The 25,382-nt window shown below is 46.1% G+C and overlaps 1 protein-coding gene across 2 annotated transcripts in view; it reads left to right on the forward strand.

The window, feature by feature from the left end:
• The window catches only part of CAMTA1 (calmodulin binding transcription activator 1), a 302,985-nt gene that overhangs the window by 260,972 nt on the left and 16,631 nt on the right, over positions 1–25,382 (forward strand). The window contains exons 11-20 of one of the 2 annotated variants that reach the window (XM_059830126.1): positions 15,657–15,796; positions 16,041–16,231; positions 16,579–16,657; positions 17,509–17,824; positions 18,210–18,733; positions 19,905–20,092; positions 20,517–20,763; positions 21,250–21,321; positions 22,317–22,337; positions 25,153–25,346. In XM_059830126.1, the coding sequence (XP_059686109.1) occupies positions 15,657–15,796; positions 16,041–16,231; positions 16,579–16,657; positions 17,509–17,824; positions 18,210–18,733; positions 19,905–20,092; positions 20,517–20,763; positions 21,250–21,321; positions 22,317–22,337; positions 25,153–25,346 (1,972 nt within the window). Of the gene's footprint in view, positions 1–15,611; positions 15,797–16,040; positions 16,232–16,578; positions 16,658–17,508; positions 17,825–18,209; positions 18,734–19,904; positions 20,093–20,516; positions 20,764–21,249; positions 21,322–22,316; positions 22,338–25,152; positions 25,347–25,382 lie in introns of those variants that run through there. The other variant, XM_059830125.1, reaches the window with a different exon arrangement.

Genomic DNA, 25,382 nt, shown 5'->3' on the forward strand with positions numbered 1-25,382 from the left:
GTAAAACGTGAGTGCCAGGGGCACGTGAGGAGGAGCCATTTCTAGCTGGATTCTGGCAGAGCAGTGTTTGTGTGCAGAGTCTGAGCTGATGCTTTTGGAGACAATTGGGGGGAAATAATAAGAAAATAGAACTTCCTTCAAAGTAGCATCAGGCATGATTTCAGTGGCACATTACTTGTATCTTCAGATGTTCAAGGTTATCCATTAATATTAGCAGCAGACTGACACATCCTTCCCTGGCTGTCCCCCTCCCTGTAACGTCACAGAACACAAACATTTAGTTTGTCTCTGCTTTCTGACCTGTAGCTGCTGTGTTTCTCATGCCACATACAAGAGGGACATTTTATGGAAGTCGGGGCAGCACTGCTTCCAATGTTTGTAGACACGAGCAGAATGGAGACAAATCACTGTGGTTATTGCAGGAGTAAAGAGAGGTTTGTGAGTTGGCTGTAGAGGCATACTTGCAAACAGAAATGGAAATGGCTTTTAAAGAGGAAGTGCACTTAGTCTTATGTTCAGCATCAAAATTGCGTTTGATTTCTGAGTATTGGAAGAGTCTGCAGGTGCTTTTCATCTGCTACTGAGGCTGCACGTTGCATGTGAAGTACAGCTGATACTGATGTGATGGAGGCTGATATTCAGCTGTTAGCAATCGCTCCAGTGTGGCATGCGAAGTGGATAGGTTTTAAAACCTTTGTTTGACAATTCCCTTAGTGCTGGTGAATTCGGAGGAGCTGCAGAAGATGGCTGTGAGTGCTCTCTGGTGTTCCTGCAGTTTGTCTGGGAGCTCCTGGTGAGCGGGTGAGCTCTCAATTAGAGATTGTTATGATGTGGTGATGGTGGAAGGGAGGGGGACTGCAGCAGTGAACAAACTAGGGCATTGCTAACAGGGAGGGGAAAAAAAAAACCAGTAAAAGGACCGCTGCATTGCAGAGGCCCTTCAGGGAAAAAGACTGAATAATTATACTAACCATGACTTATCAGAAGCCTCTGCTTTGATGCACAGTGCTCCAAAGGGAGCAAATTACACTCTTATTTAAAGGACCAGTAACATCTTCCTGTTTATTCTTAGAGAACAAATGTTAGCTTAGCTAGCTAAGGTGTAAGCTAATGTGAGTTGATTCTATCACTAGAATAAATAACCAAATCCCTGTCTTCTCTGTTTACTTTAATTGCCCTGCTTCAAATCCTTGCCGTACTGCCTGTTACATAGTCTTGAGGGAAGGATTTCAAGGAATATTTGTAGTTCCAAAATATTGACTAGAATTTTAAAATTCTTTTTAATTAACTTGATGGAACACTTCAAGTTCCTTTGCACTACCTTGTTAAAACACAGTTAATGATTCCAGCTAGTACGATCACTGTGAGAGAGGCAGGATTAACAGTCAACCATACCCCAGGAACAGCGTAGTAAAAGGATAAGCAATTTCCATCTTACATAAGTTTAGACAAACAATTGTCTTCCATAAATTTCTTTAAAATAAAGACAAAGACATCCTATATGAGAACTGTATATTTTCAGTTACATTAAGACAAAAATTAATCTGCCTTCTTTGTTCAGTTCTGCAGATACCTGAAAGCCTTTAGCCTCTGTTTCTTTCTTAAGGAGGCAAGTCTTTAGCTGCCTGACCATGCCCAGCTTACAGTGTAGTGGCTTCAGTTTCTCTGCAAAAGCTCCTCTTGAGAATTGTGTAGTTGTTGTATGCCTTTGCAGTAATAGGCTGTGCTACACAGGCTGTAGCACAGCTCCAGACCTAAAAGGGCAGACAGTAGTAGTACAATCATGAAAGGATATGGGGTAAACAAAGCCAACAAATAAAATAGATATGTTCATAAAATTGCCGCTCTCAGGTATGCATGGCTCCCAGTTAATGCTAAGATAGTAGGCACATTTGGAATCACACCTCTGTAGAAGTTTCCAGATTTCAACAAAGATGGGTTAGCAAAGAAGCATCTGAAACCAAGCATGCAAACCCAGAGTTCCGTGGTGACCAGCAGGAAAAAGTGAGCACAAACTTTTTTGCATGCTGAGCAGCTCTCAGTGCAGGCTCAGAGCAGAGATGCTGCTCGCTGGGGGACATTGCTGTACCTTCTGTCACAGAGGAATGCCATGACATCCACGCATGTGCCTGTGTAGTGTCGCAGCGGGATCTGCTTCCACCTGGCTACTGTACTAGCAGAGAGCAGCAGTGGTACGACGTATCGCGCTTCCTTCTTACAAGCACTTATAGCAATTTTTGGTTTAAGTTTTTTTTTTAAAGGCAGGTAATTCTTCTGATTATTCAGGGAACGTTTAACCAGTGCTTGTAGGGCTCGGGGTCTGGGAGAGAGATGATGAACAGGAGGGTGTTTTGAGTGAAACAGTGGGAATTGTGTTTCCCAGAGGAAAACATTTCATTAAATAATTTCCCAGTTTATAGTAATTGCTACTCTTGGAAGTAGCTTGGGGCAAAGGTAAAATCCCACCATTTTGAGCGCAGAGCAAGTATTGGCCATTGGGATCAGGAAGCAGTACTGCAAATAACTGGAAAGTGTTGTGAGGCCATTTTCCTCCATGCCCCCTCTTCATAGGACTGTATCAAGCCAAGTGAAGGAAAGTGCAGAGAAGGAGTTTTAAGGGGCAGCAGGCTTGGTGGACATCCTCTGAAGGGCTGCTTCCTTTTTCAGTGCCAGTGCTGCACTATGAAGGATAGTGCATCCTTTTCCCAACTATACACAGCCACCCTTGTTTTATTCTGAGTTTTCCTTATTTTACTCCGCAGACGAGTTAATCTTTTACAAGTGGACAGTGGACACCAGCTGCTTTCAAACAGCGTCTGTAGAGATGATGTTTCCTTGACATGGGACATGAATAGAAATTCATGGAAATAGAAACTCGTACCAGGGAGACTAGTATGAGTGCTCCTTGGCATTTCATACCAGGGAGACTGGTATGAGTGCTCCTTGGCATTACGCTTATGCATCGGTAGGAAAGAGGTTTGGGAGGAGTAAGTGCTGCCATAGAGAGCCCAAACAGAACTTAAAAATACGAGCAGGCAACGTGTGAACTGATGAGTCAAGTGTGTATGGGATGGTCAAGGGTGTGACTGGAACTGAATGTAAACGGTACTGATGCAAGAGAGCATAATAGGCAGCCTTTCAGCTACTGTTGGATTCTCAGTTTAAGACTTGGCTACCTTTCCCATCTGGAAAACATAAAAAAACCTGGGGGGTTTGGTGGCTCACTCGTGTTACTTGACATAGCCATACTTCTGGCACCCAAACTCTCGTTTTGGCATGCAGGAGGTGGATGGGATTGCATGCTTTCAAGTTATCTGTGACAGTAAAACATGTGCATGCTACCTGTGGCATTTCAGAGTTTGACAGGTACGTGATTTCTGTAATGCAGTGGTTAAGCGTGCAAGATGGTAGATGTTCATCACTAGAATCCATGGAGGATGTCTGTTTACTGGGACCAGATGCCCTTTCTAGCCTGCAGATGTGATGAGATACAGACAACAAAGAGGTGTTCAGTACTGGTGAGGTCCTTAGAAATGTTTTGCAGCCATAAGAGACTTTTGGTAGGAAAAAGTCCATGTCCATAAACAGTAGCACTGTTTATCACTCCTCTATCCATCTGGGTAGAGGTGACTGTGTGTTTAACTTTACATCTTGGATTTTACCATAAAAGATGGTATGTTTGGGTTCTCCTCAGGAGGAGGGGTGAATGTTTTGCACCGTGTTACGGGGCTGTGGGTGCAGCACACGGGGACGTGGGAGCCTTGGTAAGGGACATGGATACCTTGTTCCTTACTGGGAACTACACTGTAAATTTCAAGTGTTTCCATTCATCCTCCTCTCTTCCTTACTGACTCCTAGCCAGTGTGGAGGCTTTGTCTGTTTTGTTTATATTCCTGTTGAGATTTGTTTGGTTGGTTTTTTTTCCTTTCACACATGATCGTTAAGGACAGGCTGCTCTGCTACAGTTATTTCGGGGAGCTTGTCTTCCGTTGCTTTGACTGCATTTCCCAGACTGTCCTTTTCTATTTCGGCTACGATGTGATTGAATTGAGGTGAGGAGTATTGCATTTTCTGCTCTGGATGTTGTCTTTTGAGCCAGCCTGGCTTCATGGTCAGACACCCGCTTCCTCTGAAAAGTCTTTTTGTTCTCAGGCTGATGACTAAACGCGCTCCGCTGCTTAGGCGAGTCTGCAGTGGAGTCTGCAGTTCCTTTTTGGATCAAGTAACCGCACAGACGTTCTCCGGAATTTTATGTCGGGTTTTAACGCTCTGCAAGTTTGCCTTATTAGGGCAATTAGTAAAAGTGTAATTATTTCGTGTGTAGCGAGGTGAGGAGAACGGCACGTAAGAGCGTGCCTGCTTGAAGCTGACGCAGGTACTTCACGGCCCGGCCCGGCATCGCTCTCGCTTGCGGGAGCCCGCCGTGTAAACGCACGTTTTCCGGAGACGCTCGCTAGACGCCTGCGGTCGCCCTCCCGGCCGGGAGCGGCGCGGGGGAGGCCGGCAAGCCGGGTAGGAAGCTGGGCGCGCACACGCTCGTTCGCTGCCAGGCTGCAGAGGGGAGTCCGCCCGCCGCCGGGGGCCGCGGAGGCGAGGGGCCGGGACCGGGACCGGGACCGCGGCCGCCGAGCACGGGGCGTGCGGCAGAGGCCGCCGCGGCGCGCGCTGTAAACACGGGGGCGGCCGCCAATGGGGGCTGGTGACATCACCGCCCGGGGCGGGCGGGGCGGGGCGGGGCCCGGCGGTCGCCGGCGGCGGGGAGCGGGGCAGGGCCGTCCGGCCGCGCCGACACAGACAATGGGAGGCTGCGGCCGCAGCAGCCTCCCGCTGCCCGCGGCCGCGCCGGGCCGCCGCTGAGCGCGGCGCGGGGAGGCCGTCGGACGGGGCTGGTATCCCGCTATGGCGGCGCCGGCGGGCCCCGGCGTGGGCTGAGGGCGGCGGCACGCAGCGCCCCCGCTCCCCGCCGAGGCGGCCTGAGCCGAAGCGCGCACCGGCGCGGGGCCTCGGGGCTGCCCCCCGCCCCGCTCCAGGCGCCCCGAGCCCGGCGAAGGGCCGCTGTCCGGGCGCCTCCGGTACCTCCGAGCGCGAGAGGGTGTCGGGCGCGGCGATGGGCCCTGGGGCGCGCTCGGGGTAACCGGGGCCACCGCCCCGCCGGCTCCCAGCGCCTCGCCTGGCCCGCCGCCCGGGACACCGGTGCCGTTCTTGGCCGTCTGCTCCCGCGGTTCCTGTCACGGGCTCGTCTGCAGGCTCCAGCGCACGGCGTGCTGGCGGGGCGGGCGGCAGCTGGGGAGGCGGCCGGAGCTCCGAGGCGGTGTCCGCCCAGGCGTGGGCGAGGTTCGGCGCCCTTTGCCCGTGGCGGGGGAGGTGCGGCCCGTCTCCGTGCAGGAAGACTCGCACGTCTCCCAAATGCTGGACCGTGCCACGCCGCGGCCCCAGAGCCCGCTGCTGACCGGAGGAGCCCTTCGCTCCTGCGACGCTGTCCCTCGGCTCCAGCATTCGGGCAGTTGTGTGCGGCGCCATGCCGCCGGCCGCTGAACGTCGCTCGGCCTCGTCTTCCGCTGCGGACGGCAGGACTCCTCCGTTTCCCAGGCATGCCGGCGGGCGCTAGCCCGCGTGCCGCGGTCGCAGAGGTGCGGAGAGGGCAGAGCTGAGACTCCCGCCAGCGCTGCGGTAGGACGGGGGGGCCCAGCTGGCTGCGAGAATGCGAAAGACGACAGCCAGGTCTGTGGGGGAGCCCGCTCTGTCCGCCCCTGCTGCGGGGTCTGCACCAGATGCTGGCTGGAGCCTCCGCTGATGCCTTTGTAGATTCCCAGGTCAGTCCTCTGGCGCCAGATGTTGCCGGCGTATTTACCTGGAAGCAGGTAGAGGTACCACAGAGGGGTCCGGGACCCCCACCCGTTGCAGGTGGACGTGCAAATGTGACAAAGTACTGCTTCCAGTAAGTATTACAGGATGATGTGTCGTGCAGTATTTGTTTGGGTTTAAATCTGCATGCTTCTGTGTTGTCCGTCACTCTGCTGTACTCACAATGTGAATGTGCGCTTTTTTAAGCTCGCTGTTCCTCCCCCTTCTTCTCACTGTGCCCCCAGCTGTGGCACACAGTTGCTTTTCCATCTACTCACCCTCCCTTGTTGGTCCCCAGCCCTTCCAGGGTGATGTTATGATGCAGGCTCAGAGTTGTGACAGCACTTTTATTGTAGCGTCACGCATGCAGAAGGATGGATAGCATCCTAACGCCTCTACATCACGATCTCGTATTCTGAGTTGGTACGGTGTAGGATGAGGTCAGTAGCCCAGACCTTCCCTTGGGAGTTTAGGGATGCCTGAAGCACACGCCTGCTCTGTGCCAGGTTGTTGCAAAACTTGTTTTGCAGGGCACTTCATCAAAAAGAGTAGGACTAGGAAGGGGAATTCAGAAGACCATGTAGGCCACTCTCCGTTTAGAGATGGGGTAAACGTGATGGATGTCTGACTTCTTGAAAGCTTCCAGTGAAGGAGGTCTCGGTCTCTTTTGCTGACCTATTCTAGTGTTTCACAGTTTCATAGCTTGAGCAGTTCCCATTTATCTAATTTTGCAGCAAATAGAGGCCATTTTCTATCATTCTGCTCATCAGTCTGGTGATTTCTGGGTGAATATTTTGTTTTCTTGAGTTTCCAATTTTTATGAGAGAAAACTTGGGTCAGGATTTGTACCGTCCTTACAGTACCGTAGCGCAGATACTGCATAGTGCCCTGTGAGGTGTGCTTTTTTCCTGTTTATAGCTCCCTTAGCGTGTAACCCTTGCAGGAGGGAGTCTCTGTGAGCAGTGGGTAGCACTGTGCAGGTGAGCAGCAGCACAGCATGTCCGCCTTGGCTGTTGCTCTGTTGCTATTTGCATACATCCAAAAACACAACATGTTTCGTAGTGTTGACCCCTATGTGAAAGCACAGCCAATTTCTGACCTGAGAGGCAGAGAGGGACTGTAGGCAGCCAACTGTTTTTATACAAATTACTAAATAGCACAAGAAGTGACATCTTTAGCGGTCTGCCCTACCTCTGAAATACATCAAGTCCACATGGCATCTCTAAAACCTTCCGTGGTTTGCTGAAGTAGCTGTTCCTGGATAGTGTGAAAATCTCACCATCCCTAAGCTCTGGGGAAGAGAAGCCTGAAAAAAAGGCAGCAAGTGCTGTATCGCTGTTGCTATAAAGACTGCCACTTGGGGAAGATGTCAGCCTGAGCCACCCCCTTTCTCTTCTCCTTTAACGGCATGAAAGAAAAGTAACGGGAATGACCATCTTTTGAGGGAGCACTGGCTGCTGGGGATGATAGAGAGGAACAGTGCCACATGGCATGGAAGTAATAGCTAAAGTCCTACAGCATTGGAAAAACAGCGGGAAAAATGTTGCTGGTAAGAAGTCTTGCCCTGGTAGGTGGATTAATGGCTTAAAATCAATGACAATGCCTGTATGTGCAGGTCTGGATTACTTCATTGTTCCTGCCCATGCCTAGTAGTGTTTATTTCTTCTGTGAAAGCACAGACTTTCTCTTCAGCTGTCACTTAGGCTCAGAGTGTAGATACAGTGTTTTCCTCGTCTTGTGCCTCAGTAGTTGTGGCATTTCTCGCTAATCAAAACGCCCAGAAGTGACTTGCCTCACTAGCTCAGATAGGCATTTGTCTTAGAATATTAAGTAAATATTTTAAGTACTTTCAGTTGCTGGTAGAGACCATGACCTGTAATAGCTTACTGCTAAACAGAGCTTTTTGTAAGATGCATTGAGGATGCTACTGCAGCTTCATTTCAGAAATACGTGTTCCTGCATTGATGACACCTCAGAAATAAGTGCTAAACCAGATCAAATTGATACTGCGACATGGAAGGTGTTCAGGATTTTTACTGTATAGAAGAATTTAGCAAGATTTTATAGGCAAGTGACAGTTCATTTGTAAAATAGAAACAGAGCATTGGTGCTCAGAGAAGTGATGTGTCCTTAGACTGCTTCCATCCCCACCCACAGCTTGCACTGGATGAGAGAATATGGTTTCTCTGACTTGCTCTGCGAAACAGAAAAATATCTTTGCACTGCATGTTGTTTTTTTTTTTTTTACAGTGCTCAGCTATTACACTTCTTAAATTCAGTCTGCATGTGTTCATACAGTGAATGTTGTAACACAGAAACCGCCATTAAAGAAACTGCGTGTGCTGAGAAGCCAGTGCCCTCAGAGTGGCTTCTTACCTCCTGAGTATTTAAGCACAGTACTTGGGAATAGGTGCAGGTGCAGATCTCGCACAGCACCATTAGCTCAGTGGTCAGAAGTCTGTGGGGATATAAGTATGTCCTGGGCAGATACTGCCCCAGTGGAATGTGCAGGAGATCACACATCCTCGCCCTTTAGTCCTTCCAGTCAAATACTACCTGTCATTTAGGTTGTGCAGTGTGGCAAAAACCCCATACCTCCAGGTGACAGTGTGTAAAAACAAAAAAACACCAAACAAACAAACAAAAAAACACCAAACAAACCCACAAACAAACCCAAACCCACAAACAAACCCAAACCCACAAACAAACCCAAACCCACAAACAAACCCAAACAAAAAATCCCCAAAGAACAGCAAGTAGACACTGCTCACTGCTAAGAACTGCTTAGCTTTATTTTTCATCAGTGCAAAGCAGTATTTCCTCTGTAATAGTTCTGGCTGCACTGCCATGTCATGAGTGGTACAGACAGTTTCTTGCTGGTTGAAGCTTGCTTGGCAAAAGGGTGAAAGAGGAGATACTTTTGGTTCTTTACTTGTCCAGTAAAGTAGTGTGCAGAGATTAGAAAAGCATCTCTCTGTGCTAATTTCTTAAACTTGGCTTGTCAAGGAAAGGAGGTCTTGTCACTCGCTGCTGTATGCTGGTGTCCTCTTAGCTCCAGACCTGGACCATAGTGGTGTTTTAGGTACCATGCAAACAAAGTGCAAGATCTGAGACTTGATGTCTGCTAACAAACATGTGGCTTTACTACTTTTTGTAATAAAGCGTGAGCAGGAGGTGATGCTTTGAGCCGGTGCTTGCATAGCTCAAAAATAGAACTAATACAGTGTCTTTGGAAGGGTTCTTCAGGTTAGAAGATGGGGAGGGCCATGCAGAGTGGGCTGTGGCAGCGGGGCAGGTGAAGCATTGCACTTGTAGCTCAGCTGTGCAGCACAGGCATTTCTCCCAGATTTGGTCCTTGGTTTGCTATACCATTTAGGGTGGGGACTCCACCCTTTAAGTCTTGAGTGTCTTGTCTGCTGCTGGTGGGATGATGCGGCTGAATGCGGGAGTGGGGGGGTGTCTTTCGGTACTTCTGCAGGACCTGCCCCACTCAGTGTATAATCACAAATGTTCCTGGTAGCAACCCAGTTGCCTCCTTGCATGGAAAAAACTTGTACTACATTTGCAGATGCTGTGTTGTAGCTACCCTTTTAATACAGGGTATATGTGGTCAGGAGCTGTTACAAGCTGTTAGCAGGCTTCACAAGACAGGTGCTCCTGCAGTCTCAGGTGAAAGCTTGTGTACTGGGTGTAACTGTGCGAGTGTGCATGCTGTAGCTCTGTAAAATGCTAACTGATGTACATAACCATGCATCCTTAAAAGACTTGTACCAGAATAGTTTTGCATCTCTAGAAATGTTTTGTCCATAACTTTCTATCGTTACTGTAATCAGTAGTAGGCTCCCTCTGAGTACAAATTAAAAAGAAGTTCATTCTACACTCAAATGATGGTTCATGTTTTAGGGAAATGAATATGAGATTCAAACCAATTTCTTGGTGTGGGTCAAAATCTGACCAAGCAGCTCTTTCCAGTCCGTCCCTGCTGGGACAGTCAGGCTCCCCTCAGGCTGCTGGTGCTGTGGAGCAGGCCAGCCCTGACGTGACACTGGAACAACTGGTTTTCTCAGGAGGTCTGGACCCTGCAAGTAAGTACCACCATGAATAATTTTGCTGTGTATCCTAAGCTTGGTTTTGAATCCATGGGATAGCTTCTCACTCCCCTATGAAGGGCTGAGGACAACAGAAGTGAAAATGGGTTTGTGTGATGGAACAGATCCCTAAACTAACGCGTGACCCAGGGGTGCACTTGAGGCTTGCAGAGCTTCACAGAAAGTGCAGGGCGAGAGGGCTGAAGCGCTAGCGAGTGGATGCGTGTAGCTCCATCAGATGCCGAAAGCTTCAGAGCTCCCATCAGATGAAAGCAGTTGCTGGTGTAAGAGCTCTATGAGACCAGGCCATCTTGTCTTGCTGGGGCTTGGTCTGTTCACAAAATAGGCCCTTGGGGCCTAAAGCCACCACCTCTTCCTGTTACACTAGGGAATAACAGTGACAAGTAATTTTGATGTAACATTTTTATTGTTAAATTTGAAGAATACTGATTTTCAGAAAAGAGACAGTGTTCAGAGTGTGAGTTTGAGGTGTCTCAGAGATACAGAAATGCAGTCGTTTTCATCACCTTCCTGGAGGCAGCCTTGAAGAACAGCTTCAGAAACCTTCTTTGTGGTTTCTTAAAGAATATTGTAACGTTTCTTCAGATTTATATGTAGTGGAAAAACTCAAGAAATGGAAAAATTTGTAAGTCTAATTTTTTGGCTCACAAAATATCTGAAATTTGATGATTAAAAGCAGAATCCTTGGGTAAAACCTGAACTATGTGGATATGTTTGTATCCACGTGCATGTTTGCTGCCTTTGGGAAGAGTTGGGGTGCTTCCAGTGCAAGACATCTTGTGCTGGGCTGGAGCTGTTTAGATTTCCTGTATAATGTAGCAGGAGAAAAGCTTATTTTGACAACTTGATTTATATGCTGTTGAGCTCTGTCTTCAGTGCACTGCAAGATAGATACTTGTCATGAGAACCTCTGTTGAATATAAAAGACAAGAATGTGGAACCTGTGTTCCTGCAACTTCCCTGCTAAGCAGGTGGCTCTGCACAGACCCCAGAAGTGAGCAAGACAGAAGAGTGTGACTAGCAAAGTAAGAAATAGTAAGGGGTGAAAGGTCTTGAACTTATCAGTGATACCTGTAACATCCAGCCCTATGGCTCTTATAGCCTGTCTCTTAATTATTGCAAAGTAAATTGCATAACTTCAGACAGCTTTTTTTTTTTTTTTTTTCCCCCATTTGCGCTTCATTTTCATGTTGTTTGTGGTGTTTGGGCTTTGCTGACAGTGCTTTTTTGACAATTGGGGATTTCACATGAAAATGGTTTAGAGAGTCAGCATGACTAGGTCAGATTTTGTCAGGTTTTCGTTACCAGAAAACATGGTTTTCTTTTGCGATGAAGCACGGTACTTCGCTTAAAGAATGTCTTGGGGCACCATCTGATACCTTTATTGTTGAGCTGGAGGATCTTGTTTCAGACCTCAGTTATATTCGGTACATAACACAAACACACACACCAAAAAAAGCAAGCATTTGCTTCCCAAAATGTGAGAGATTTTTTCTGTCCAGTTCCTCTAAGTTTCACACAGCTGTAGCAGCCATCCTTCTATATAGGCTGCTAACATGGATACAGATACATCAATTTTAAAGATAAACCGGGTGTATCACATGTGACTCATGTGGTATGTAAAGCTGACTTTGTTTTTGACCCTGTTGAACCCAGGACTATATAAAGGAAAGAAGATGCTTTCATGCCAGTTTCTGCGGCTTAAGTTGTACTTTTATTTTCAACATTATGCTGTTGTCCTTAGGGATGAATCTAGCCAAGTGCTGTTGCTGAGAATACAGAAGTGATAATGTTTTGATACCAGCTGGCAAATTTGGGACTTGCAGAATATTGACTCATAGGACGTCACTTAAAGACTTACCCTTTAATTAAACCCCTGCAAAATCAAGGTTTTCAAGGTACAAGATCATCTTTATTGTTTGTAACTGAATTTTAACAGGGTACGACTAGTGCAGCCTGCTAAAATAGTTTGGAAGTTCACCTGCCTGTGGACAGTTGATTTTTAAAACAACCCTGAGAGATGCTGCAAGAGTTCACCAAGAGGAGAGTGTGTAGAAATCAATATTTGTATGTGGTTTACTTTGGGAGCCTAACTGAAAGCAAGCAGGTTCCCTGGCCCTGCTCCAAGTAAGGAAGGAAGGAAATGTGTTGTTTAGGGGTTGAATGGCCCAGGGGTCTTCCACATAGTGATGTCTGTTGTTCTCGCTGTAGCCTGGGCAAGGCATCCGTTGGCTTATTAGCAGTTTGTGAACTGTGCTGACCGTGGTCCAAATGCCATTAATCTGGCATGCGTCCAAGCCCCCGCAAGGAAGAAGAGGAGCCTTTCATCTCACGGCTGAGTCCAGGGGGAACCTCGGGGGAAGGTGTCCTTCCCTTTGGTTGTTCCTTTGTGCTTAGGTGTCCTTGTTTTGTTAAGGATGTAGCAACTCTTGCAGCATAGCTAGTTGCTGTCTTCCCTTTCCTGTTCTTGTGCTTTCTCTCTCCCCCTCCTTTTTTTAAAATTTCATTTTTAAATTTTTTAATTTTTTTTTTTTTGTAGACTAGTGCAGTGCATGCACTTCAAGTGACCAGTCACTTTTGAAGGGGAAATCTTGGTGTACTTTGTACTATGGAATTTATTATGGAAACACTATACATAAATAGTTTTGAAATTGCCATCAGTTGTGGCTTTATTCTAGCTGCTTAGGTAACAAGCTTAATCACCTGGAAAATGGGCAACATGGGATGCTTTCTATGCACTACCGCCCCACTTACCTTATTTGCTGCCTGGAGCTTTCTAATCTGAGGGTATGCCCTGCTGCTGGGTAAATGCCAGCAGTCTCTGCTAGACGTGGAAAGGGCTCCCTTCACTCTGTGCTGGTGCTCCAGGATGTTTGTTTCCATTTCCCATTTTACTAATAGCGGCATATTTCTGACCTGCGTGTAGAATAAGCGGCAATTTACAACCATCTATGAAAAAACACCGTTGTCTTAGTAAGATGCTGAAGGTTACACGTTTAAGACTGTGATAAGTTTATAACGTCTGTCCTTCAGACTTCTGTTAAGCCAAACAAATACCTTCTGCTACCTAAAATCTGGTAGTCTTGCCCTAAATACTTCCTGGGAGCACTGTCCAGGTGTCTGAATAGGAATACATGAGAGCACTAGATGCTGTTTCAAATTCTGTTTCCTAAGAAAAGTTCCCTGCTTTTCTTTCTTTGTTTTAGTGTTCCTATCTGGGAACAGCGGTGGTCGCAGACATCCCTTTAGTAACTTCAGTCTTCTGACAAAAAGTGCCAGGAAATGCCTGGTGTCATTAGCTCAGTATCAGGAAGGGTGGAGGCTTCACTCATTAGAGATCACAGAGCGTAGAGAGAAGAGCTTGGAAAATGGACACAAACACAGGGCCCTCCATTTCTGTTCCACAATGGTTTTGGCATGGAAAAAAAGGAAAAAAAACTAGTAATCTGCATAGTGTACTTCTGCATCTCACTGGAATGATTTTGTCCCGCTATTACTGGCTGTGCAGAATAATTATTCGCTTCTGACAGCTAAATAGACAGGAGCAAATCCCCAGTATGTTGCAGCCCTCGGCTGCTTGTTCTATAACATCAGTCCAAGCCAAATCTCCTCTTCTTTTAAAAAGATGCTGCTTTTGTCTGTATGAGGCTGAAGGCTCAGATAGGATACCCAGTGTGTGTTGCTACTCTTAGCTGTAATAAGATGCAAGTGCTGGCCACCCAACTAGAGAGGGTGGCATTAAATGTGCGGAACAGAGCCGTTAACCTGCGTGGCAAACCTGGACCCTTTTCCTGGTGCCTGAGTTGTGGTAGCTCTGTTTGGCATAGGCCTGCGGTGAGAGGGGATGGCTCAGCCGTGCCAGGTCTCTGTCAGTCTCTGCAGCGTATGTGCTCCGCCTGGCAATGGGGAAGGAGGAGACAGCGACATGGACTGCACTGCAGCACACTGCAGCACTCCCAGAACAAAGACTTGCTGGGAAAACACAACTTGTGTTGCTGCTCTGTGCTGACCGCAGTTCAGAGACAGGGCCGTGAGACCGCATCTGCATTATGAATATTTCCTCGTATAACTGTCAGTCACTTTCCCAGAGGCTTTGCAATTGACAGGACAACTGAATTATTAATAAGCCGCTAATAATAAGTAATAGTGTTTTGAACTAGGCGGGAAAAGACCGTAGTGAGCTCACCTCTGAAATGAGGTTTAAGAGGGGGTCTGCTGGCTGCACTCCTTTGTCCCTGGCTCTTGAGCAGCCAGGGTAGGATGCTGCATTACAATGTGTTGGAGCTGGCCAGAAGGGAGCCGAGTTCTTGTCTACTGTCGAGCCTCTTAGGGCGAGGGGGATGTCTTTAGCCAGTGGACCTGAGCTGTCTCTTACCAATGGTCTGCAAGATGGTCTTCAGTGCAGTACAGCAGAGAGATCCGTATCTAATACCTTCTAGTGAGAGTTGTGCCTTGCAGAGTGTAGTATACAAGTACTCCTGCAAACTGCCAGGGAGGACTCTGCATATAACCAGGTCATTCAGAGAAGACTTTCTCTTTTAAAACCCGATCAGAGCTTGTTCATTTTGATGCACAGATTACTGTCAGTAGGCTTTGTTCTGCAGTTATCAGTGCTCTGCACCATCACGTCGTCACCATGGATGCATGAAACCAATCAGGATGAGGGTTGTCTTTTTCCCCACAGTTTATGTATGCTGTTAGTATGATAGCAAGATTCATTAAATGTTCCTTATCCACAAAATTATCTTGCCCAGCTTCACATGAGCTGCATGAAGCTTCTCCCTTATGGTCACAAGACGGAAGGAGCCCTCTGTGTTTGCAGCCACTTGAGCTGCACTGACTGGCCCTAAACACAAAAAGATTGCTTGAGTTGATCTCTATAGCATCAGGTAGCAATGCCCTATTAACCTGTCTAAATCTCCCTGCTCCACTATTCAAGTATTAGCAGCTGTATCGTAATGCAAGGTTACAGTGCACGGAGGAGAAAATAACTAATACAGCCTTTAGACTTCTGCAGAGACCAGAGGGCTCAAGAGTTGTACTGCTTTTCAGAATTATGTTCCTGGATTATCAGTGCCCATACTCCATGCTTTCTGGTAGTTCTGTTTCTGGCACTTGGCTGAAGCTGTTTTTCCAAGAAAGGGAGCCTGTCAGGGAAGGAGTGAGTGCCTTTTTAAAGGCTCCTTTTTCTAAGCACAGAAGGAAGCAGAGGAGTCTTATTCTTCCAGGTACCATTATTGCATGGTTTCAGGAAGCAAGCCAAGCTGAATTCAGGACCCTTGTAAGTAGGGGGATTGACTCTAAAATTGAGAGTATTTTGACAGATACGATATGACTGAAATGCTATCTGAATGGTTATATTTGCTTAGGGTTTACTTGTGTTTTCAAAGAAGTTGCATTACCCCAGTCCTTTATTGTGTGGATACAGCTAAAATCACAAGGGAAGGGATCCGTCATCTGCCTGCTTTTCTCATTTTTCTGTCTGTTTTCTTTAAGGAAGTTCTCTGGAATTGCAGTCAAAGGGATGCTGCAGGAACTTGAAGAGCTAGGATGCTGCAGGGCAAGTGTTCCTGTGCATTGCCAAGCAGAGCAAATCTCCTGTGTGACTTCCAGGATAGTTGTTTGTGGCTTCCTGCAGTAGGCTGCCAAAACCTGAGCTTTCTTTCCATGGAAATATCCTTATTCTGGCTTTCTCCAACCTAGATAACCAGTTCAGGATGTCAATACTGGAGCGACTTGAGCAGATGGAGAGGAGAATGGCTGAAATGACAGGCTCCCAGCAGCACAAACAAGGAGTAGGAGGCGGGAGCAATGGGAGTGGGAATGGAGGAACGCAGGTGCAGGTAAGAACCCCGCTGTGTCCAGACACAGCAGCTTTATACTTTCTTACCAGAGTTTGTTTGGGGGGGGTGGAAAGGATTATGGTTTTTCCTAAACAACAAGTCTGGTTTGCGGGTGTCTTTAACAGCAGTTGGCTTTCACTCGCATTTGGCACTGTCTCAGTACTTCTAGAAGTGGAAGGCTGCCTGCTCAGGGCAGATTGCAGCTCCCCTCAATGATTAAACTGGGATGTGTGTGGTGTTTCAGTGCGTTTCTGGGACACTGGGCAGCTGCTTCGAGAGCCGTGTGGTGGTGGTGTGCGAGAAGATGATGAGTCGTGCTTGCTGGGCAAAGTCCAAACACTTGATCCATTCAAAGACTTTCCGAGGAATGACACTGCTCCACCTAGCCGCTGCCCAGGGCTATGCTACACTGATCCAGACCCTCATCAAGTGGCGGTAAGACCCAGCCCGCTGGACTCTTGGGTGTCAATACAGGCATGGCAGAAGCGTATGTAAGCTCTGCTTGGTCCAGATTTCTGGTTGTTCCTTACAAACAGCCAAGTCCCTGAACTTGTTCCTGTCCCCTGATCTGATGGGACCTGTCTCTTGAGAGAGCAAGTCCACTCACTGGATATATCATGCTCTTAAAGTCTGGTGGGGGCACCATCTGTAGTAAATATGTGTGTCGTGGGCATATGTGTGGCCACTTCTTTGTGGTATGGTGTATTGGATAAAGCTGTGCATTTAGGCAATGATCCTAACATGCCTACAGAGCATCATTTGTTATGTTGTTTCCTCTGCAGCACTAAACACGCAGACAGCATTGATCTGGAGCTGGAAGTTGACCCTTTGAATGTGGATCATTTCTCCTGCACTCCTCTGGTAAGAGCAAAGACTGAAACTTCTGAGAGAGTCTGAGGACCCTCTGGAATTCTTCCTGATGTGTTATTTTCCTAATGTGTTTCACACTCTGAAGAATAGATGTTTCTTGTGTGTCCTTGCTGTGTAAATGGTAAGACACAGCACTGTCAGCTTTCTGGCATTTTGTTGGGAGAGACCACGCAGAGAAAACCTTGTCATTGAGTAACATGAGGAAAGGGGACAGACAGATGTCTCTGGTTTGTGTTTTACCCAAAATCTAGTCTTCACTCTCGTACTGGGGAAAGGGCTTTACATGCCTTCTTTAAAGTTGTTCTCTTTGAATGACTGTAGAGGTTGTAAAACCATTACAATATCTTGGTCATTGGAATCATGAAATCGTAACTGAGAACTTAGGCAAGTAAAATGCCAAAGCAGGTGGAACCAGAAGTTTACAACAGCAGAGTGTTGATTTTATTGTTGCCAACCTTTAGTCCTGTCTGCGTGTTTCTGATCTCAGAGATTCCTTTGTGTATGAGGCTGTTCTGTCTCTGCAGTGATTCCAGTGTCCAAAAAAAAAAAAGCCAAAACCAAAAATGTTTATTACTAAATAAGAAGCTGTCAAACTGTCAGCTTCATTTGGCAGATGAAGGTTTTTCTGTCATAGGAGAGAATAGCATGCATCTAATGCTCTGTAATGGCCTTTTGTCGGGACAGGACATTTATAAAAGCTAGTTGCTGGCGTTCAAGGTTGTTATGGTTTTGCTTATCAGAGTCGCTTTTCTGTGAGCTGGGGAACAGACTCCACTGTGTTAGCAAGAAAGGAAGGAGAAGGCAGGTTGCCCAATGGGTCAATTGTCTTTTTTTTTTTTTAGATGTGGGCGTGTGCCCTGGGCCACATGGATGCAGCTGTTGTGCTGTACAAGTGGGACCGCCGAGCCATCTCTATTCCTGACTCTCTTGGGAGGCTGCCACTGGCCATTGCCCGGTCTCGGGGCCATGTGAAGTTGGCGGAGTGCTTGGAGCAGCTACAGCGAGATGAGCAAACTCAGCTTGGGCAAAACCCCAGGATTCAGTGCCCCTCGAGCACAGACTCCAACACAGAGAACTGGGTGTCCCAGTGGCATAGTGAGCTTATTGCCTCTCAGGAGCCTCAGAAGGGAGTCACTGTGATTTCCAGTACAAACACAGGTAAAACAACCTTGACAGCATGCACTGCTTTGCTGACATTTGACATGTGAAAACCTGGGGGCAAGGAGCTCACCTGGGTGGCAGATGCCACCTGTAGCCCTGCTGTCCATGCTTAATTCTTTTCTTGTGGGCTGCTATGTGCTCCATGCACTTGCATAAGTATTGGGAAGAGGAGTGAATGCCTGCTTTAGAAGGACGTGTGTATCTTAACAGTGCTGAGGTAGTATCCTCCCTGGTTGATAGTTACTCTCTTTGCATATATTGTCGGGTGTCCTAGGGCATGGCACAAACTTCCACCTGCAGCTCTGCGGTAGAAGCTGTTGTAGTTCTTACAGCGATCATGAGTTGCATGTTTTGTTTTTACCGTTGATCTGTGTGTTTCCAGAGCTGAGACGACCAAGATCAGAACCTTCCAGTTACTACAGTAGTGAGACTCAGAAAGATTACCCTGCACCCAAAAAACATAAGCTGAGCCCTGAATATTTTCAAGCCCGGCAAGAGAAGCTGCTTTCCACTGCACTGAGCCTGGAACAGCCGAGCATCAGGAAACAGAACTCCAGCTCCAAGCAATCCTCCACTGAGACAATCAGCCCCAGTGAAGGGATAAGAGACTATGGTCGGGAGCTCTCCCAGCACATCCCAGAAGTTACTGGGTACCGGGGCTCTGGCAGCCAAGCAAGCATCAAATGGAACCCAAAAGACATTTATATTGGTGTGTCAGCAGTGCAGGTGGCGGGGAGCCAGAAGGGGGCTGCACTGGGGAAGGACACTGTAGCCCATCGGCTACGCCAGCGAGAGCAGATGAACGTGCTGATGATGGCTGACAGGGAGATAGTGGATGCAGAGCTCTTGTCCTATAGGGACAATGCAGGGGATGAGGACTGTTTACACCACATGGATGACTTGCAGGTAAACATACCCATAGCACCAAGATCAGCAGTCTCAGAGAACATGGTGGCTGCACAGAGGAGCCTAACTGTGAGAAACTTCTGTGGAGGCTCGGAATTGTGTTTTGTGAAAGGAGGTGGTCATACAGTCAATGTACACTTTCTTCCGTTTTCAAAGGGTATCCTTTCAACCCAGATGTAAAGGCTAATGGTTAGCATTTAGGGTCATGCACTGGTGTATGCTTCAACAGTATACAGAATGTACAAAATTATTTGTAGTTTTGCAAGGAAAAAGCAGAGCCTCCTGGTCACATCAGTAAATGAGACTAAGGTGGCCCCATAGTCCTTCGGGAACTGGGAGGCACTCCCTATGAAGACAAGGTGACCTGAGAGAGGCAGTGCTGTGGTTGTGGGCCAAGCCACTGCACTTTAAAGGTTAAGGAGGTAAGAGTGGAGAAGGGGAGAGGCAGTGGGTTTGGGGAAGGAAAAATCCCACCAGGAATAGAGGAAATAAAAAGACGACAGAAGCAGGACAGACAGATGAGAAGTAGTCACTGTGAAAAAGATACTGTGTTTGGTCTTCTGCACGAAAAGAGTAATGGGAGCACAGCCTATATGCACTGCCTTGGCATCTCTAAATACTCTCATCTTGCTGGCGTAACACGGATGAAACGTATCTTTGCAAAACAGGAACTATTTTCTGTTCTCTATATTAAAAATTCCTGTGAACCTTGGCAGATGGGGTGATATAGTTCAGAAGGACTCCTGACAAAGCTGTGGTCCCAAGGGTTTTAACTTCTCTTGATGTGCCTTTATTGTCCTGTTGTCTGCACATCTTGGTGAAAGAGTGGCAAGATTGCTTTTCCTTTGGAAACATGATGGTAGTGACAGGTGTCAGTAGCGTACAGCAAAGGTCCAATGACATAAACCTTTCACCAGATCTCTCAGGCTTCCCATACGCTCAATGAAAAATAGGTCTGGGGAATATGAAACCCTGCAGTGCTTGTCAGAAGAGACAGAAAAGCAAATGAGCTTTGGTTGATGAATTTCTCTCCAGTGCTGAGACAAACAGTAGACTCCAGCTACCACAAGTTTGGGGAAGACGGGGCAGTCTGTCTAAAGCTGGGCTGTAACATGCAAGCACAAGGCTCCTGCTACCAGGCTGCAAAAGTTTGCTCTCCTTCACTTCCCAGGTGAACATGATGACACTTGCAGAGCACATTATTGAAGCTACGCCTGACAGGATCAAGCGGGAGAATTTTGTGCCAATGGAGTCACCACTGGTGGAGAGAACGGACAGTGCTGCCATGAGCACCACAATGAGCTGGCTGGCCAGTTACCTTGCTGATGTCGATCATCTGCCGAGTGCTGCACAGATAAGGTCAGTAAGAGCTGTGAAATTGCTCTGGGTTTTCGAGTGGTCTGTATGCTGGGCAGCATGCACTCATTCTTTTGCTTGGCAGATGCTATTTATCAGTGGGACTCAATGCTGGTGTTCCAAGCCCAGCCACACTCTTGTGGTCAAACGTATGGTTGCCAGCACAGCTACAAATTCATGGAAGAATAGAAGTGCATGCAGCAAGTAGGCAGGAGGGGAAAGTGGCCACAAGGTCTGTCTTGTGGCTTCTCCTCCAGTGCCATCTTGTGCAATGCAGTAGAGGCAGGCTCAGGAATGTGGGATGTTGGTTGGAGAGAGGGAGGGGGAGCATGAGCTGCCTTGCGCTGAGAAATGTTGTAGTCCTTATCTGTGATGCCAGCTGAGGTGCTTTGTGAGCCAGTAATTCCTACTGTGATTGGTATTTCAGAAGTCTGTATAGTGAACCCCTGACCCCTTCTTCGAACACCAGCTTGAGCCCCGCAGGCTCACCAATCAGTGAAATAGCTTTTGAGAAACCCAGCCTTCCCTCGGCAGCAGACTGGTCTGAATTTCTGAGTGCATCCACCAGCGAGAAGGTAGAAAATGAGTTTGCACAGTTAACTCTGTCTGATCATGAGCAGAGAGAGCTTTATGAAGCTGCCAAACTCGTCCAGACGGTGTTCAGGAAATACAAGGTATGTGGCCCAAATGTCCAATATCTCCCTTGTTAGGTGTGAGAGAATATAATTTGTTACAAAACAAAATGTGGGTAATATCCACTCCTGGGACAAAAATACAGTTTCTGTCACAACCTTTTCAATGCTTCTAGCATTTGCTTGTTGATGTTTACCCAGCAACCACCATACTGGAGAGAGCATGCCATGCCATAGCATGCCTTCTGTGCCGGAACAGCACTTACAAGCATATCCTCAAAATACACCCCAGAGGGTCTAGTTAGTTGCCTGCTTAGTGTAAAGATCAATTTTGAGGGTTTGTCCCTTATGTGAATTGACAGTTAGAGGTATCTCTAGGAAATGCCTAGACCTGAATCAGACTGGGTAGCGTTGATGGGAGACATTTAGAAGTAGGTGGCCTGCAAGCTGCTGTGAGCCACTTAACATCACCTGTCCTGTTTTCTGGTGCACTCTGACTACTTAATGTTTCTTTCCTTCTCTACATAGGGTCGTCCTCTCCGGGAACAGCAAGAGGTGGCTGCTGCTGTTATTCAGCGTTGCTACCGGAAATACAAACAGGTAATCAAGGAAGTGAAATTTTATGAAACACATGTAAGTGCCATGAACACAGCCCTTTGTAACGGGAATTATCCCACTGTTCCTCTTGTATGCTTTTCAGCATGCAGTAATGAAATACTCTGCTCAGGCAAAATTGAAAAGGGAAGAAAATTCGTGTCCTGATTCTTAATTTTGGAGGGTATCCTTGAAAGTATTTTTGTTTATGATTATAACCTGCATTCTTGCTATGAGATAGAGGGCAATGATGTACTCCATATTGGCCTTTATGCATGCTATAGCCTGGTAAGACTATTCTCTGACTAGTTGCTTGCCAAATTTCATTGTGAAATTGAAGTTGGTTTTGCCTTTGATAAAGGCAAAGATGAAAACCAGGTTGTTTTATTTTGCACATACTAAACTTTTAAGCTATGGGAAGTCATGTGTTTTAGCTTGATGCAAGTTGTTCCAGGACTGAGACTGTTCTCCAGACTCTAGTTGGAGATATGCTTTTAGGCTGAGTTCTCAACCCCAGAAAAAGAAGATAATTTTTCTTTTTCCTTTTTGGTTTTTGTTTTCTGGTTGGATTTCGGGTTTGGTGTGTGTGTTTGTGGTGTTTTGGTTTGGGTTTTTTTTTTTTGTGGGGGCTAGAGTCCACGTCCCTCTTTTCACTATACCCTGCTAGGCTCAAGCTGTCTGATGCTTGGTGACATGTTACATAAAGTGAAAGGCAAGATGCCTGTGCTCTTTTACAATCTTCAAAAACATTTATTTGGGAAGCCTTTCTAGTGTTAGGTGATTGCAACATGACTCACATTCAACCTGTCACATGGCTGTCATTCTGGAGTGATACTTCCTGTAACAAGGAAGCTTAATTCCTTTCAAAAACTGCTTGACAAACTGCTTTGTCTTGGATCCTGGAATCGCTTCTTTCAAAAAAGAAGATGGTTTGGTTTTTTATTTTTTCATTCTTTATTTGCAGAACTAACATTAACTGTATTTTTCTGTTTCTCCCTAAGCTTACTTGGATAGCCTTGAAGGTAATACAAACACTATTTTGGAAACAATTCCCCATGGGTCATTTACTTTCAATATAAACCAGGAGAACCTGGAATTTAGAGAAATGTTTTAATAGTATCCACTATGAAATACCTGCGGTTGAGAAATCAGTGACAAACCAAACCTTATGGGAGATCTGAAGGAGCTGCTGTGCCACAGTGTATCAGTAGTACAACTAAAAAAAAAAAACAAAAAACCCAAAAGTCGTCTCCTGCTTCTACAGGTACTCATATAAGCAGTGCTGGGCTGAGGTGCAGGAAGGGTTTTGAAGCTAGTTTCCAGAGGGCAGGCTTTCCTTTGTTGCTGCTGATTAGCCATCACTCAGTGATCTTTGCCTTGGCAGTCAGGGAGCACAGGAGAACATTTATCTCACCCTTGCAGCCAATGTCCTCTGCATTCTACCTGCCAAAGTATTTGAACATGCATCTTTGAAATACCTGTGCCCTGAATTCCTAAGACCGCCGTCTCATGTACATTGCTGCTCATACTGGAAGCACGACTGTTGATGCCAGTCTTAAATTGTTCATGACCAATAATTTTCTACTCTAAAGAAGGATTTCCCAGCTATGCACTGTCTTGCTCTCATCAGGTACTAGTATCAGCTGAGCTTCTCTTAGAGCTACCCAGGAGGCAAGGCATGCTCTTCCTGGAGAGAGCATGTACTCAGGGTAATGTTCCATCCACAGCTTCCTCCTGCACCGTGGTTTTGTATCAGTCACAGTACTGTTCTATCAGCACAAGTGAGCTGAGCTTTCCAGGGCTGCTGTACTAGCTGAGGCTTACCACTTCGCAGAGGTTAGGTGACTTCTCCATTTATCCTCTTACCAGCTGGAGGGAAACAGAGGACGAGAGGGACCAGCTAATCAGCTAAGTGGGTCTTAGAGTTGAATGCAAACATATTGGGGTCTAGTCTATCCAGTGACTGCTATTTTCTCTTTCACATGCCTTATTCCTCTATTATGTTACTGTATTGCTGAGATCAGCACAGGCTTATGACTAGATTTGAACAGTCATAGCTCGCATCACAGTTTCGTATTTGAACCCTTCTATTCAGGGGTTTGTAACTCAGCCACAGAAGTCCCACCTGGGCTAAAAATTGGAAGGAAAACCATGACCAGCCCGTGAGTGGACTTACTCAAAATAGCTGATTTAAAACCACAATCTGATCCATTTAATTAAAAATCCTAAAAAGAAAAAAAGAAAAGAAAGAAAAATAACAAATGGAAATCAATAATGGCAAAATATAACTGCACCTAATGACTGCTTCAATTCCAAAAAGTGAAATTTGGTAAATGGTGGTCTGTGATGATATTGGAGGGGTTTTTGCTTTGGGGTGACTGGGGGCGGGGGTGTTGTGTGTTTGCTTTCTGGGTTTTTTTCCCAATAAACAGGAAAATTCCATTGAGATATGTTAGGACATTACCCTATACAGGGCAGTGGCTGATATTTCTGTGTCTCATCTGTCTGTTAAAGTGAGCAGAAGTCATAGCTGATAAACTATCCAGGAAAAACAGACACATAAGTTTTGAAAGTGTTAAAATTTTCAAAATAAGATCATAAACACTGAAAACCTTTGCTGTAGTGTTATTTCAGAGGTATGAGTGCAACTTCTATGCATTATTCTACATCTCTATCATAAAAAGGACTTAAAAATATGCATGAATGCATATGGTTTCTGTTAAATGGCCATCTACTTGCGTGCTTTAAAAGGAAAAGGATGTAGAATAAAGAAGATTTTCTTTTTATGAGTTTGTGCCTGCTTTATTTGGAATCATGGGGCTAGAAATAATACAGTGCTAGAGGGAATACTGGGTGTGTGTGACCATTCATGCAAATTTGCATGTTCAGTGGATGCTTGTTACAGACTTCTGTGAGATTTAGTTTTGCCTATGACTTAAGCTCAATATTAGGCTTGCTTAATTAACTGTTGTGGTTTTAGGATTTTGTTTGGTTTTGGGTTTGTTTGGGGTTTTTTTTAAGTCAGAATCATGTGTTATTCCATTTGAAATGCTTGGATTTAAATGGATATATGAGCAATCAAAACTTTTGCAGTATTGTGCTATGGCGTAGAAATAAGAAATGAGCTGTTTAAAAGTTAATTGTCCTGGGAAAGTGGAATACAGTTGTGAACAGAAATTTGGTTCTTAAAGTAATTTGTTTAAAAGGTATTTTTAAAGAAAGACACAAAAAAGTGTATTTTAGGTTTAATTTATTAGCATTCTGGAATAGTCATTCACACTGCTTTATCCTTATAGTCACTTAGTTGGGTGTATTTTGCTGCTGTTGTTATGAGTCTTTACAAACAATGGCTGCATAGAAATGAGCATCCTGTACTTTGTAATGAGATTTCTGTGTGCAAGGGAAAAAAACAATTCCTCTAAGTGTGGTCAGTTGGTTTATCTGTAATGCAGACCCATTGCAGTACAAGTAATGAAACAGTGTAAACATGACTCAGGATCAGCTCCAGTTGTTCCAAAGTTGTTCATATGTATAGTGCAGTTGGATCTGGTCATTAGCATGTACTTGTAGAGCCTCTGCTAGCTAGGTATTAAATAAAACCAATCCCATCAAACTATTCCAGGGGCAGTAAAACAGGTGGTTGCTTTCCTGATGCAGACTAGGTTCTGCACCTAACCTCACAGTTGTTCCAGTTTGCTGTCACCCTTTTCTCATGCAGTGCCCAATCGGCAAGTAGATACTCATCATGTCTTAGTGGCTTAAGAGTCTTTCACCATAGGAACCCGCTTCTTGCTGGTTTTATTGGAATGCCTCAGCTTCTCTTTGTTTCTCTTGTAGTATGCACTTTATAAAAAGATGACGCAAGCTGCCATCCTTATCCAGAGCAAATTCCGAAGTTATTATGAGCAGAAAAAATTCCAGCAGAGCCGACGAGCCGCGATGCTGATCCAGCAGTACTATCGCAGCTACAAAGAATGTGGGAAGAGGAGGCAAAACCGTCGGGCAGCCACCATTGTACAACAGAAACTCAGGTGCGCTGTTGAGATGTTAGATGCTACCAGGATCTT

The sequence above is a fragment of the Gavia stellata genome, chromosome 27 (genome assembly GCF_030936135.1).
Source record: "Gavia stellata isolate bGavSte3 chromosome 27, bGavSte3.hap2, whole genome shotgun sequence".
NCBI classification, from domain to species: domain Eukaryota; kingdom Metazoa; phylum Chordata; class Aves; order Gaviiformes; family Gaviidae; genus Gavia; species Gavia stellata.